Here is a 16,677-nt window from a genome sequence, read left to right as displayed (position 1 = left end):
CCAATTCGTCAAAGGAAGTAGTCATTTGGGACTCGAATTGCCATGAGTGCATACAGGTTCCACCAGCCAATTCAGACTATTTCCATTTTTTTGTAACTAATTACTTACGTTAAGTTCCCAAAGTTTTAATTTTTGGCTGCAGACCCAAACCATGCTACGCAAAGCTCTAGAGCACCTTTAAAAGACAAATGGAAAGTTTTATTGCACGATATATCTCATGTAGTCCTTTTACACAGGCTCAGAAGACATCCCGTAAAATATAAAAAAAGACACGTTACAATGCTCTAGCGCTCGCTATGGCACAGTTCTGAAGCTATGTAGCTGAATAAGGTTGTCTATTTGAGCGTGATCTCCAAATTTCCATACCTCACTTTGGATCATCAATAAAGATGTAAAACGTTCGACACTCAAACATAATAATTAGCTAGTTATAGGGAAACATATTTTTGGCCTGAGTTGCTCTAGCTCGTGCGGGCAATACACACTTGGTTTCATTCTCATCCGAATTACCTTTCATTTTAGAATTAATGGCAGTACCATGCGACAACTTGCATACATTCAAAGCCCTCAATGCACACTTCACAACATGGTTTCAGACTTTGCGACGGGTTGAAATCGATTACTTGGTCCCGCCGCCACTGCTGCTCATTGTAGCATGCCTTTAAATGCCTTAAAACAAAATAGAAATGGCATTGAGTGTCTCATAAATGCAGATATCAGTAACTCATCTGCAGCGGCTAGTTAAATAGGGGATACTTAGCTTTATTAGGCAAGACTCTTAAAATGCTTCCCTGGTACAATTTCTCAAAGCGGCTATATTCTTGTGTGCAGGCATTCCGAGGCGTTGAGTTCCGGTACGGCAACCAGAGCTGCGAGCTGGACATGGGTACTGCTTCCGCCAAGCACGTTTTTCTCATTCTCTCCGAGCGGAACAAGCCCTGCCCCTTCGAGCATTCGCTGGCAGAGGCAGTCACTGCAAAAGCCTACTCCCTCATTGTAGCTCGCAACAGCGACCTTCAGGTATGCCTGCTCTGTCTTGACCGAATCCGGCATGTTGGCACAGCTAGAAAAGGCTGTGCACAGATAAAAGGTGGTATCAGAGCATGACGGAAAGATGGACAGCATGCGCACATTGATTCGCATGCAGATAAGTACATTGTCTGCGCATAAGCTGCAGTAGTGTTTTTCTTTCTTTGTTTCCATTTTTTAACCTCTTTTGGCAGTCAGGAATGTACGACACCTAGTCAGCCTGAACGTATTGGTTAATAGAGAGTTTTAGTTTACCGTGATCCGCAATCCACTACCCTGATCCGCCACCGCGTATTCCACTGCGCATGCACATATCTCTTTGACTCCGATAGATGGCGCCAAATACTGGACGTCAGCACATATACCTGCCGCGTGGGGACCAATCAGCTTGTGCACCCCGCCCACGCGCAGTAGAGGGTCAAGGTGGCGGATCGCGAATCACGGTAACCTAAATATATCTAATGATCTGCCATTGAACACCGTTAGAAGTCTGGAAGAGAGCAATACTGCAAACAGCGCTCTGCAGTGAAAGAATTGGGGTTCAACGCTGCTGAACCGAATGTGGAGCGAAAGCTTTGGCTACGAGCGACGGAGCGTTGCATCGGACAAAACCAACATTCCGCTGAACACATCGAAGTTCACCGGCGTTCTAGGCTGAATCCATTTTTATTTCATGAGCATGCGATGGCGGCAGACGCTTTCTTGCTCCACTCGGTCAGCTCTCCGCAGTGGCGCGCCCATGCTCAGGGCGGAAACTATCCTCTCCTCCGGGCTGGCGCACGACTTCACACTTTACACTTAAGCTCCACCTTTAAGGGTATGAAGTGATAGCGTATAGCTACCAGACCACTTATATAGCCAAGATTTAACTAAGCCGTACGAACGTGCCTGCGTGGCATAGGGTTAACTGGAATTCAAATGTCAGGGCAAGCTGATTCTAATGTCACCCTCCCACATGAAGCGAGAGGCCCGCGTAGGCGCTTTTTCAGGCACCCAGGCACTGGCGAAATGTTCAAGGGTATTGTAGTGTAACTTTCGCTGCAAAATGTATTAGTATAGTGCATGAAACATTTTTTTCCCGTGAGATTATTCCACCTTCATTCATAGACTTGACCCAAAATTCTCTCGACAAGCAGTCTCTCGCATAGATGCATCAAAGTTGTCAATTCGGACTTTTTTTTTTTACAATAATAAGAGATTGTAGTCAGCCGTGACGTGAGCTTACAAGTCCTGGAATGCTTTCGCGCCCCGTTGCTTATATAATGTTAGCTCGAAGCATCACACCTCCCTCGCTTCCTAGTGCAATTCGAAGTTCTCGCACTGCTGTAGCTGTACAAACATCGCGAGTCGTCAGCTCTTTCTTGAAACTAACGTATTTCTGCCACTCACCGTATACGACAAGGGCTCGTATAGCTCCATGTATGTGCATGCAATGCCGCAAGATTGAGCGGTAGGCCTTTTTCCGTCTGCGTCATCAGTGAATGTGTGAATGGCTCCATAGACAAACTTTCTGAAAGCATGGTGAAGCTGTCAGTTGATGTACTGATTGTGAAAAGAAAAGGCGGCCGATAAACCCGTCAGCAACCTGTGATACACTATATAGCATCAAACTCTATGCTTCGGGACACATGCTGTCGTTTGGACAACATAAGCGCGAGGTGCGGGTGGTAAATTAGCCCAGCCCTTGGAAAGGCTTTGTACATAACTGTGTATAAGCCCTGCCTAGGTGGATTAGAGGTTAGAGCACTCGGCGGTGGAACCAGAGCAGGCGGGTAAGAATCCTAACCGCGGTGACCACTTTTCGATACCGGCTGACGATGAAAATTTCACTTTATCAGTAACGGATGCGATGTCTTCTTCAAAAAACGGGATAGCTGGCATGAAAGCTTCTATGTTAAATGATGGTAACTGAGAAGGCAAGATATATTTACTAGTGAAAACAGACGTGAATGCATCATTAAATATTTTCGCACACTCATGGTCAGTAGCTGCTACTTGTGAGTCGTTAGTAAGTGTAATATCATGATTCTGTGCAGCGTTTAAAACTTGATAGAATTGTCTCGGGTTGCTGATTAGAATACTTGGTAATTGTGATAAAATGAGTACTTAGAGTTGTGGAGTGCAAATAGCTAGGTTTTCTGCTGCGAGTTATTTCTGCCAAATGGCCTGATTATTAGTGTGATTTACTGCACAAAATAAGTTTATTTTCTAGTCGTCTTAGGTCTTTAGTATTCATTCGTTATTGTGGTTAGTTTGGAATGTAATGCTTGGGATGAACATATTACTGAACATATTTGTTTTCAATATCTACCAGTTTTCGTGAATAGAGGAAGTGTTGAATGTGGATTGGTACTCGAAAGAAAAGGTGTTAAGGTCTTTGTTTATTGCTTTGTAATTGTCCTCATCATAAATGCTTGTCATTTTCCTGGATGAGGGGTGAGTGTGTCGTCTTTGATGTCAAAACGGTATCTTATGCTGTACAGTGAACGTAGTAAATAATTTTAGAGCGTGACCTTTACTAGTTACATTTATGAAGGTCGGTTTCTGTGATCCAAGGTCATGTGAGCCATAGTTTCAAAATTTCAGCCCACCATGGCTGTCACATAGCAACCATGTATATATACCACATGACTAAGGCGGCCCCCTACGACTTGACTACACCACAGCTGCATAGCAAGAACGCACGGGTAGCGGCGTTGCTTGAGCCCCACAGTTCATATCTGTTTGTTGCGACTGTAGGATGAAGAAAAAATTACCGACGATTACGTTACTTCCTAATGCGAAATTTGAGCACAGCAAATAAGCTGTTTCACCTTTTCGATAGATTGACGCAAAGAAATCGAGCAACACATGTATGCGCTATCACAGAACTTTCTTTTTTATTTTTCACACGTATTCCTTTAACAAAGACACCACTAACAGTTCTTGGCAGTCATGAAGGAAGCTTTGTGGTCGGAGAAATAGACTGATATATGTTCGACTTGGTACACCAATGCTTGATTCTCAAAGATGAGATCTATACAAGTGCCTCGCGAGGTTGTCACAGCCGTGGGACGCGTTACGAGCGAGAGGAACGGGATACGAAGAGGCGTCCGTGTGCTGTGCGATGTCAGCGCACGTTAAAGATCCCCAGGTGGTCGAAATTACTCCGTAGCCCTCCACTACGACTCCTCTTTCTCTCTTTCCACTTTCACTCTCGCCTTCCTCCCTTCCCTTGCGGCTTAGTTGCGGTGTCCACAGAAAACAAGTGAGACAGTTACCGCGCCTTTCCCTTACTATAAAAAATAAATCAGTTTTTCTACGCGGTCATGCCCCGCCGGGGTGGTACAGTGGTAAGACGCCCGACTACTGTCCGGAATACCCGGGTTCGAACCCGACCTCGGCGGCTGCGTTTCGATGGAGGCGAAACGAAGAGCGTCCGTGTGCTGTGCGATGTCAGCGCACGTTAAAGATCCCCAAGTGGTCGAAATTACTCCGCAGCCCTCCACTACGGCTCCTCTTTCTCTCTTTACACTTTAACTCCCACCTTCCCCCCTTCCCTTACGGCGCGGTTCAGGTGTCCACAAACTCGTGTGACAGATACTGCGCCTTTCCCTTCCTGTGAACCGATTATTATTATTATCTACGCGGTCACGTTGTTCTTGACTCGCTAGCGGCGGCAGCGGCATCAGACAGTCGCTGCTAGCGCTTCCTCCGGCGACCCCTCCCCCCCCCCCAAACCCCCTTCCTTTCCTTGTGTTCTCCGGCTGCTCCGCGCTTCCTGCGAGGCTTCGGTTGCCAAGCGCCGGCTCGAACTGGGGGGATGAAAGTGGGGAGGCGCTGGTTACGAGGCCAACGCGAAACCCAGGAACGAGCGCCAAAGAGCTGCGCTCTAAAAGAAAATGCACAGGCCTCCGCTGCTTCGTGCGGAGAGAGGAGAAAATAGAAAAGAAATAAAGAGAAAGACGCGCGTCGTAACAGCTGTCGTCCGCCTCGGTGGCGGGTGCAAAGACTGCCTACAACTACAAACGCCGGTGACAGACTAGCGACCCCCGCAAACTGCGGGGACCTACCAGTCCCAGCCCCGTAGGGGAAGGAGCACCCCCCTCCCCCCCCCCCCTTGCCGCCTCTCTGATTTGTTGTTGTTGTGGCTGTAGGAAGAAGGAAAAGAAATTACACGGGCCCGCTACTGGTTCTGTGGCTTAGCCACCTCCGCTGCCTCGTGCGGACAGAAAGAAAGTAGAGAAGAAAGAAAAAGAAGACGAAGAGCCGTCGTCCACCACGGTGGCAGGTGCAATGACGGCCCACAAGAGACAAAACTTCGGTGGCAGGCTAGCCCCCGTCGCAAGCGGCGGTGGCCCACCAGTCCCAGCCCAACACCCTCTGGACCAAGACCCTTCCACGGAGGCCGTGACGTCACGCTAGTTGCCCTCCCAAGCTGGAGAGCGGACGTGCAATCGATGGGCTTCATCGACCACGAACGCTTGCGCTCTATTTCGGCCACTGGATTTCGGAAATTTTCTGGGATTCGACTCTATTCAGGAAGCGCTCACCGCGGATTATCAAGACTTCAAGGTGGGCCGATTCTTTCGCACATTTTTGAGGCTTTGAAGAACTTCGCAAGCCACGGGGGACACTAGGCCTAGTTAGGCCTAGGCAAACAAAGGCACCCCCGGCCGTTTAGAATTTCGGCGAAAATAATGGAAACCGTGGAGGGAACGAGCATAGACCCTGCGGAGCTGAAAGAACCTGGCCAGTGGTTTATTGCCAAGAAAAGAGGAAAGGCGGTGCCACTTGAGAACGAGGGACGCAGCGTCACCGATGATCAAGGGAGAGAGCGAGCCGCGTCCAAGCTCGCCGGGAAGAGATTGGCAGCAAAGTCGGTTGAAAGGCAATCGATCAAGATACCTGACGGAACTGACAAAATAATTCTCCGCCCACGGGGAGGAGTCAGCCGCCTACTTAAGTATGGCAACATTGAACTTGCGGAGTTGATCGCTCGCACCGCAAATATAAACATCAGAGAGGCCGCGGAAGACACCTTCTCGGTCAACACAAAACAGCAGTCTATCCTCATCGCAACAGACAGCGAAGACCGGAAAAGAAAATACGTCGCACTACGCGTCCTCGAATTCGAGGGCCAGAAAATTGAAATCACGGCCTACGTCGCTATGCCCGAAGACTGCGGTAAGGGGGTGGTACACGACATTCCCCTTCGCATCACCGAGGAAGAAATAGTGCAACGGCTACGCACGATCAAAGGCAACCCCCCCGTGCTAGGAGCCAGGCGCCTGGGCAGGAGCTCAACCACCGTGCTCATACTGTTTGAAAAACCAGAGGTTCCGAGGTGGGTAAAACTCTCACTTACATGGCAAAGATGTGTCTTATACAGAAAGAAATACGAGGTTTGCAACGCATGCGGGCGCCTAGGGCACCGCGAAGATGTCTGCCCAGATCCGAATAACGCTAAGTGCAGAGGATGCGGAGAAGAGCGCCCAGATCAGGGACACACCTGCGAAATAAAATGTCAGCTGTGCGGTAAAGACCATCCGCTTGGCGACAAGAAGTGCAGAGAACTCTACAGGACTCCCTACCAGACCAAAAAACGTCAATGGGAGCAGAAAATTGCCGAACAGCAGCAGCAACAGCAGCAGCAGCAGCACAACGAGCAGCATCAATATCCCAACACCACACCTGAGAGCGGCCGCAGAGGACGCTCGAAATTCAGAAGAGACCACCGTGACCAACGCGGATATTCTCAAGAAAGGGACGGAGGCTTCCGGGCGCAGAGCGGGGACTTCCCGCAGTTGGAGGACGCCAACCGACGTCACCGATCAAGCTCCCGCAGCAGCAGGGAGCGGTCCGGATCCAAGTCCAGGTCGGGGTCCAAATCCAGAGTCACGGCTAACTCCACGGACCCAAGGAACCCGTCGGCCACCCAAAAGCGAAGCCCGAGCGGGGACAGTAAAACCGTGAGTTTCAGCAGTGGGGTTCCCCAGGCTAAAGATGAGGAAAACAAAGAAAAAGATAAAGAAATAGAAAAGTTAAGAAAGGAAGTTGCGGAACTGAGGGAGATAATTAAGAAACTCACTCAGGACCAATACCAATCTAAATCACAGCCAAATTCCGGGGCTCCCCCGCCTCCACAGGCTCTCCCCGCAAAACAAGTAGCCAAACCGACACCTCCACCTGCGACGCCAAAGGTGCTAACACCACCCGCGGCGTCAGACACGGAGGAGGACGCTATGATCACTGAACAGTGCAGGCCACCTCCCCCGCAGAAACGAAGAGGCGGGGAAACGGATCCGCTGGCGGCAATAGAGCGTAGACTAGACGCCAAATACGGGGCGAGACTCGAGCGGCTTGAGACAGGCATGACCAATATCATAGGCGCCCTAAACTGAATTCAGGAACAATCTAAACAAACAAACGCGGCTCTTGCTGCTATGGCAGAAAGGCAAACAGTGAGAGAAGAGATACTTGACCAATTCCAACATGGGCAAAACGCAACCAAAGATTAATTCGACGATATGGCAGTGGAACTGCCGAGGATTCCCGCGCAAGCGAGCGTTAGTGCAACAACATCTCGAGCAAATAGTTGAAAAACCTCTAGCCGTAGCCCTACAGGAAACTGGCAAAGGAGTAATTAAATTATCAGGATATCAAGCGTTTGCTAGTGGCCGGGGAGAAAAATCCCGGGTCACTACATTCGTCAAAAGGAACGTAGCGGTGATCGAACATGAAATTAGTTCTCGCGACATTGAGGCGGTTTTCGTTGAAATCATCACGGGCAGGAAGAAGGAACCCAGTATTTTCGTCCTAAACATATATAGCTCTCCTCAGCAGCGCAAAGTTAGGTTCAAGACATTATTTCGCAAAGCAATGAAGGCAGCCGGAGCTAACCCCCTGCTAATTGTAGGAGACTTCAACGCCTGCCACCAAGAGTGGGGATATAATAGGCAAGATCCGAAGGGCAGGCAGTTATGGGAAGATTTTCACGAATTAAACCTCACCCTGCAGACACTCTGGCTGCCCGACGAGGGTGGGAAACAGTGTGAGCAAAGACACAACCCCAGACTTAACATTTACCAAAAACATAGAGGAGCTTAGGTGGAACAACACAGAGCTCAACTTTGGAAGCGATCATTACGTCCTCGAAATAACGCTTAAACGGGGAGTCAAAGTAAGACGAGAAAAGATCATCAGCGCAATCGAATGGGAGAAATTCAGACAAATTAGGGAATCTGCCAACATGTACCAAAATATTGAAAATATCGACGATTGGGCAGAAACCCTCATGCACCACGTTAAATCCGCTACCATTACCCTAGAGGGGGACGATGCACCGAAAACAGTCGACAGGAAACTCCTACACATGTGGGAAGCAAAAAAAGGTATGGAAAGACGCCTCCGGTGTCAGAGATGGAACCGAAACCTAAGGCGAAAAATAGCCAGGCACAATAAGGAAATTGAGGATTATGCAATTAAACTCTGCGAGGAAAACTGGTGTAACAGGTGCGATGAAATGGAGGGCAACATGAGCCTTTCAAAGACGTGGAGCCTGCTACGATATCTTCTTAATCCCGACAGTTCGAAAACACAGTCAAACACAACAATAGCAAAGGCAAGACACGCGTTCGAGGGGACTGACGCGGAACTAATAACTAAACTCGTAGACACATATGTCGGCGATACAACATCCCTCCCTCTTAGGCAATACGCGGGCCCACCGAACGAGGCCCTCGACGCGCCCATCTCAGAAGCGGAAGTTAGAGCCGAAATCCTTAGCTTAAAGACGCGATCAGCTCCCGGCCCCGATGGAGTAACAAATAAAATGCTACGAAACCTAGACGACGCTTCCATAACGGCACTCACCAACTACATGCAAGAAGTATGGAGTAGCGGTCGTCTTCCCCAGCAGTGGAAAACTGCAAACGTTGTGCTAATTCCAAAACCTGGCAAGCCCCCGAAATTGGAAAACCTCAGACCTATTTCTCTAACCTCATGCATTGGAAAGCTTATGGAACGCGTAATCCAAACAAGGCTAACTAATTTCATGGAGAAAAACGACCTGTGGCCGCATGAGATGGTCGGGTTCCGACCGGGCCTGTGCACACAGGATGTAATGCTCCGATTACAACATGACATAATTGACTCGAAATCCAGAGACGCGAAGGTAATTCTAGCACTAGATCTAACAAAAGCATTTGACAACGTAAAACACCAGGCAATTCTCGCGGGACTACAGGAATTAGGAGTCGGCGAGAGGACATATAATTACGTAATGGATTTCCTGACAAACAGGACGTTGAAACTAAAGTTTCAGGACCTAGAATCCCCCACTGTCCACCTGGGAAGTAAAGGAACTCCGCAAGGCTCGGTGCTCTCCCCCTTCCTTTTTAACGTGGTGATGAGAGGCCTTCCTGCTGCCCTTAAAGTCATAAAAGACCTGAAGTTCAGCATTTACGCGGACGACGTTAATCTCTGGATGAACAACGGCAGCGATGGCAGCATAGAGGAACGCCTACAGGCGGCGGCGGACACCATTGTGTCCTACGCGGCCGAAAGGGGTCTTTCGTGCTCTCCGCAAAAATCCGAACTTTTCATATATAATCCAAAATCAATGAGGTGCAAGGGCGACTTTAACGTAGAAATAAAGGTCGACGGCAAAACCGTACCAAGAGTCCAGCAAATCAGAATCCTCGGACTTTTTATTCAAGAGGACGGGTATAATGACGGAACGATAAAAAAACTCACTACCTACGCGACGCAGGTAACAGGAATATTTAGGAGGATTGCATTCAAAGGCAGAGGCCTCAAAGAGAGAAGCCTCTTGAGACTGATGCAGGCGTACATAATAAGTCGAATATGCTATGCCACACCGTTCCTCAACATCAGGACCAATGAAAAAGAAAAGATAGACGCACTCATCAGGCGTTGCGTCAAGAGGGCGCTGGGTCTACCCATCTCCTCTTCTACGGAACGCCTGATAGAAATGGGAGTGCATAATAGCTGGACGGAACTTGCTGAAGCGGTAAGAATCGCCCAACATGAAAGATTAAGTAGGTCGAGCTCGGGTCGAACCATCTTAGAATGGGTGGGTCGAAAAATAGATAGGGGCACAGCCGACAAGGTTTTCCTACCACCACAATGTCGCGAGAACATCATTGTCCGTCCTCTCCCCCGCAACATGCACCCAGAATACCACAAGGAGAGACGGGAGAAGAGAGCAGAAGCACTGGTTAAAAGTGCAAAAGAATTCAGAGTAAAAGAAGTTGCCTACGTAGACGCTGCAAGCGGCCTATCAGGGGCGGCAGTCGCCGCGGTAGTCGATGGTAGCGGCGCACCAGTCGTCTCCGCCACCATCCGAAGTAGAAACATAGACACGGCTGAAGAGGTCGCAATAGCGCTCGCTTGCGTCGGAACGAAGGCTAGATTGATCTTTAGCGACAGTAAAACTGCTCTCTGGAATATCGGAAAAGGCAGGGTCTCACAAGAAGCCGCCCGAATTCTAAAAGCTGCAACTAAAATTGATCGCAAAATCACCCTAATTTGGGTCCCAGCACACACGTCCGTCCCCGGCAACGAGGCGGCCCATGATTTAGCCCGAGATCTCTACTTCCGGGCAAACGCGGAGCCGCCCGACTGCCAGGCGATGGACGAACGTTTGCAAACCTATAAAGAAATCATCGAAAATTATAGATTAGGAAGACGTCTGATGCCGCCACCGGATCCTAGCTTAAATAATAAAGAGGCCATACCCTGGCGGCGATTACAAGCCGGAAATTTCCCGAACCCTGTCTGGTTGTTTCAAACCCAGATAGAGGAGAGAAAAAACGATAAATGTAAAGCCTGCGAAGCGAGGGGGACCCTCGACCATATAATTTGGGAATGCCCTAAGTCTCCGGGCGCTAGGGACAACATTAAAAGTAGAGAAGCCTGGGTAACCCTGCTGCGAAGCGACGTCCCCGCTGACCAGCAGAAAGCCGTCCGCCTGGCGGCTGAGGCCGCGAATAACCAATGTATATTCGCCAGTCCTTAGTCGCGGAGGTTCCAGCCCCCGTTCCTCAGGCCTGCGTGCCAGGAGCGGGGAGTAGGGGGCCTCCTAAATCGGTGGAAATTAAAGTTTTAATCAATCAATCAATCCTCGCCAGCCCGGACGCTGCTTTCGGCCGCCTGGCGTTCGCGTTGAATCTCTCGCGGCTGCTTGCCCAGGTGTGCGTTTGTTGCAGGTTTTTGCGTGTGGTAATTATTAAGGGAGCTCGACTAACACTTCGAGTTTATTTTTTTTCGCACCACCAAGGCATGCACCGCCAATGTCTAAGGTAGCTTTTAGACTTGTAAACAGCGTTCTGAAATAGAGTCGCAAATGCTCTTATACAAATAGTTTTATTGACAGGAAGGGTTGCAAGCGGCCAATTTCATTTCTTGCTTGACGGCTTCATTTTTTCGTCCGCAGCTTTTCTTTTTTTTTTTTTTTTTTGCGCAGCACTTTGAATATGATCGTTTCTCATTTTACAAAAGTTGTTCAAAGTAACGTTTGTTGCGGCACGCACTACATGACGCACTAGTTTCTTGTGTGTGACCATTTTTACAGGTTTCGAAGGCGGCATATCGCAGAAATGAAATGCCTACGGGGCTAGCCTGCCACCGGATTTGTATCTTGCAGGCCGTCGCTTCACCCACCACCGCTTCGGTGGTGGACAACAGCATGGCCCTCCGGGGCTGGGACTGGTTCAAGTAACCTGTGCAGTTCGGGTAAATAGGTGGTACGGCACTGGACACCAGATGAAACCTGTCGCTGTCAACTGTCAAATTCTTTCCTGTTGCTGCATCAAATTAATGTGTGATACCCTCTTCATTAGGTCTTTCTCTTGGAAGTGAAGTTCATAAACTTGCGCAATGTATGAAAAATATGTAGTCACTTATTGCCGGTATATGGACACACTATTACATAATTTGCGTGTTATTAAGCAGTCCAGCATATTACTGCATACCTCTGTTCATTATTCCTGGCCTGGTCAAATTCACTAAGGCTGCCAGTCTTTTCACGTCAAACATTATTTAAGCACTACATAGCCTTCTGGTCGACCACGTGGGACATGGGGAGTACGGCATAAACTTCAGTTTCTCACCATTGAATGCACTCTGGGTATGAAATACTTCAGCGGGATGACTCTAATCCACGATTCATTTCTTGGAAGAAGGCAACGGAACAGGCAACAACACACAACATAAGAAGCACGCACAAACACGAGGACAACGCTTCATTCCTGCTGGCATCCTTTGGAAACGCGAGAACACGCACCTTGGAGCCAGTGTCATAGTTCCGGTGACACACAGGAACACACCACCACCCCATGTTACGCCACGTCAAGTGTCTGCGCAACGCCATATCCTCGTTGCAAGCACCGGTAATGCTGGTCACACTTCAATATTTTGCACGTACTGATACATGAAAAAAAAAATGCATGCACACGATTGAAAGCACACGTGAGCGTGGGAAAGCAACCCAAAAATAACGTCAGCGCGGAGCTGTGCAGCACCAAACCTAATCAAGAAAGAAGGCAGCGACGACTAAAAAGCTGATATTCAGTTGCTCAAACATTTTCGCTCGAACCTGTTTCCAGGAACGTTCGGAGAAAGCCTTTATTGGCTCATACTGTCGTCGAGCAAAGCTATCCGGGCGAGCGGCGCACCTGGTTGGTCGACAGAGAAGTGACATCACCGGCCACCAAAATCGAAGCGACCAACCAGAAGTCTCATTTTGTCTAGCGTTCCTGCCATCTGCAATCCCACAAGAACGCGCGCCAAAGAACGCCACGCGACAGGAGCGATGGTGTACCGTCCGAACGCCAAAGGTGTTGGCAGAGAAGGACAACTAGCGTGACGTAGACGCTGGGGAGAGGAGGATGTGAGCAGGCCTTGTAAAAGTCGAGAAGGTGTTGCCCAGCCCCGCCGGGCCAAGAATAGCCACCCTTCCCCAACCAGGTCGAAGGAGCCCTCTGATTTGTTGTAGCTGTAGCAAGAAGGAAAATAAAATGCACAGGCCTGCTACTCGCTCTGTAGCTGAGCCACCTCCGCTGCCTGATTTATTTATAGGAAAGGAAAGGCGCGGTAACTGTCTCACTTGTTTTCTGGGGACACTGCAACCGCACCGTTAGGGAAGGGAGGAAGGTGGGAGTGAAAGTGGAAAGAGAGAAAGAGGAGCCGTAGTGGAGGGTTACGGAGTAATTTCGACCACGTGGGGATCTTTAACATGCGTTGACATCGCACAGCACACGGACGCCTCTTCGTTTCGCCTCCATCGAAACGCAGCTGCCGAGGTCGGGTTCGAACCCGGGTACTCCGGCACAGTAGTCGGGCGTCTTACCACTGCACCACCCCGGCGGGGCACCTCCGCTGCCTCGTGCAGAAAGACGCGCACCGCAACAACAGCCATCGCCCACCACCGAAGCTGTGGCGGGTGCAATGACGGCCTACAGATAGGTGGTGGTGGTACAAACTTTATTCATTGAAGGCCAAAAAATTAAAAAAAGTAAAATTATGTTGCCGCCGTTCCGTGGGTGGCCTTCCGGCTGCTGGTCGTGGCCTCCAGGTCACGCCTGGCGGCGACTTCCGCTGCCCAGGTCGTAAGCCGCTGTTGTATATGCGGCTCCGAGCTGGCCAAAGCAGCCTCCCACAGCTGCGGGCTGTTTATTTGCCAGGAGACGGGGGGAAAGTGCGCCGGACAAGAGTAAAGAATGTGAGCATAGTCTGCTCGGGGAGAGCTGCAAAGCGTGCATTGGGGCGAGAAGGCACCGGGGTGAATAAGGGCAAGGCGTGCAGGGGAGAGGAAAGTGTGGGCCTGTAAATGGCGCCACGTATTCTGTTCGATTTTAGATAGGGACTTGTGAGGGGGAGGGAGGGATAATCGGGAGTTGCGGTAGTGGAGGGTGATGTCATGGAAGGTGAGGAGGGAGTCACGCGTGTCCATCCCGGGGTGGAGGGGGCCAGCTCGGTCGGTCATTTCGCGAGCGATAGAATTTGCCGCCTCATTTCCAGGGTGCCCCGCGTGAGCCGGAACCCAAAATAGTTGGATAGATCGGGAAGGGGGGGAGGAGTGCTTAAGGATATTGAGCGCAGAGGAAGAGATTCTACCTTATCAACTTTCGATGGTAGGTTACTTGCCTACCATGGTTGTTACGGGTAACGGAGAATCAGGGTTCGATTCCGGAGAGGGAGCCTGAGAAACGGCTACCACATCCAAGGAAGGCAGCAGGCGCGCAAATTACCCACTCCCGGCACGGGGAGGTAGTGACGAAAAATAACAATACGGGACTCTTTTGAGGCCCCGTAATTGAAATGAGTACACTCTAAATCCTTTAACGAGGATCAATTGGAGGGCAAGTCTGGTGCCAGCAGCCGCGGTAATTCCAGCTCCAATAGCGTATACTAAAGCTGCTGCGGTTAAAAAGCTCGTAGTTGGATCTCAGTTCCAGACGAGTAGTGCATCTACCCGATGCGACGGCTCGTACTGAACATCATGCCGGTCCTCTCTTGGTGCCCTTCATTGGTGCGTCTCGAGGTGGCCTGCGCTTTTACTTTGAAAAATTAGAGTGCTCAACGCAGGCGAGTCGCCTGAATAAACTTGCATGGAATAATAGAACAAGACCCTACAGATAATATTCGGTGGCTGGCTATAGCCCCCGCCGCAAGCGGCGCTGATCTACCCTCCCAGCTAAGGTGCCTCGATGCGCTCGCCCGTCCCATCCCTCTCGCTATATATGTCTGCCGGACATTAAGGTTGGACCAATGGGTACCAACACTTATATAAAAAGTTTGGGCCACCCGTTTTGGACAGCATGCTCAGGATGGCAACAAATTATTCTGCGATCACAGAGTGCAAAACTGCTAGTTGAGTCAAGGCCTATTCTACGCGGCGAATTCGCACCGGTGATCTTTGCTTTCCCAAACCTTGTACTCTAGGGATTTTAAAACGGTCATTGCGGACGGACCGTTTGTCGCAGAACGTTCCGGATGGTGCCCAATTCTTCGTCGTTTTGCGCTGTACATATGATATCTAACTTTGGCTCACAGCAATGATTCTGGCTGCAGAGAAGGAGCGAAGGTTGACATACACAATGCCACTGCATAAGCAAAGGTTTTACAGCATTTCTAAATCACTTTACGCAACAACGAAAAAAAAACAACAACTAATATTTCTACATCTGCTCCTGATACTCTCGCTGCTTCACCGAAGGCTCGTTTTTTTAGCCAAAAGGTATGGCGGGTTGCATGTTGTTAGTCATTTTATCGGAAGATTCTGAAAACAGTAAAAATCTACATTTTTTATATCTGAAGTGTAAGGTGTATATGCAAAGCAGATGTCGATTCTAATATTTGTTGCGTGTTTATCTGACTTGTCTTGGGTTTGAGTGGTGCTGTTGTATTCAATTATGACAAATTCAGCGCTACCTTTTACATGCCTGAAGAAACTAACGACTAATATTTCAGGCTAGTAAACAGACAAATTAAATTTCTTAGGCCTCGATATACAATTTAGTTCGGAACATAATTGTTTTCAATGGGAACAGACTTGTTGCCTGAGACGGTTGACTCTAGCTGATATAAAGAAACAATACTTCTACCATAAAGGACGGCTCTAACTTTGCACCTTTCCATTCCCGCTTCTTTGAAAAAGCGGCTCAATCGAGAACACACTACAGTGTCGTGCGCTAGAGGACGTACAAAGGTTACATTCGTGCAGCCGCAAGTAAATATTGTTCTTCTACAAGAAAACATTCAACATCTGGAGTCTGAACACAGTTTAACAATCGTGTTTCAACTTATTGTGTCCGGCGCAGCTTCACAAGAACTACTTCCAGGCTGGCGAGAATGGCACGGTGCCCGCGCAGGATATTACAGTTGGCCTTATGCGGATCAGCACGCTTGAAGCGTTAAAGGTATGCCCAACATACACTTTTACTCAGTGAAGTGAACGGAAGAATTCATTAGCATAACGAAGTACGTATTATTGCTCTCCTCATATTCATGGCTGAATTCTTCACATGAAATAATCCTCAATAAGAGAAAACTTCTGTCTCTGCAAACTGGTGCTGCAAAGGCGATTAATTTTTTTATTGCGCAATAAATGCGGTATTAGAAGATCAGTTTGTGTGCGTGTGATGCCAATATTCCTGTCTTGTAAAACAGAATGTAATCTTGCACTGTGTATCGAAAAAAAAAAAAAACGATCCTTCTGTGATACGCTGCTCAGTCGTAATGCTTGTAGAATTTACATCAACCGTGCATTGTAGTTTTTGTTTTACACAGAGAACGCTTTCCGGTGCTTCTCTCTAAGCCGTATTTGAAGAACTTCGCTTATAGCGAGCAGCTTGTGGCGGGTTGGTATAGATATCCGCAATGTTTAGCATAAATTTGATCAGAAATTATTTGTGAGTGGTTTTTTGAAATCGTTTTTTGTTAATATCTTGTAAATACCTTCATTCGTAGTTTTTAATTAAGTTTACGCTATCGTTCAGGCAACTGATGGAACATTTCATAAGGCACACTGGAATCTATTTTAGTGACTTACATTTGCAATGTCGTTCTGACGGTACAGAGTGGAAAATTGACGGCGGCTCTCTCATTTTGAAAAACCTTCGCAGCTTACAAAACAAAGAAATA

At 48.7% G+C, this 16,677-nt stretch overlaps 2 protein-coding genes across 2 annotated transcripts in view; one reads left to right on the top strand and one right to left on the bottom strand.

The window, feature by feature from the left end:
* LOC146186044 (uncharacterized) overlaps window positions 1-16,677 on the bottom strand; it is an 83,731-nt gene that overhangs the window by 44,207 nt on the left and 22,847 nt on the right. The window lies entirely within an intron of this gene.
* LOC146186045 (uncharacterized) overlaps window positions 1-16,677 on the top strand; it is a 35,589-nt gene that overhangs the window by 4,028 nt on the left and 14,884 nt on the right. Inside the window, exons 4-5 of the mRNA XM_084606964.1 lie at window positions 832-1,020; window positions 15,855-15,953. Of these exons, the coding sequence (XP_084463090.1) occupies window positions 832-1,020; window positions 15,855-15,953 (288 nt within the window). The remainder of the gene's footprint in view (window positions 1-831; window positions 1,021-15,854; window positions 15,954-16,677) is intronic.

This window comes from Amblyomma maculatum, chromosome 6 (genome assembly GCF_055883805.1).
Source record: "Amblyomma maculatum isolate TAMU_Amacu chromosome 6, ASM5588380v1, whole genome shotgun sequence".
Lineage (NCBI taxonomy): Eukaryota > Metazoa > Arthropoda > Arachnida > Ixodida > Ixodidae > Amblyomma > Amblyomma maculatum.
This window is presented reverse-complemented; position numbering and strand designations above follow the sequence as displayed.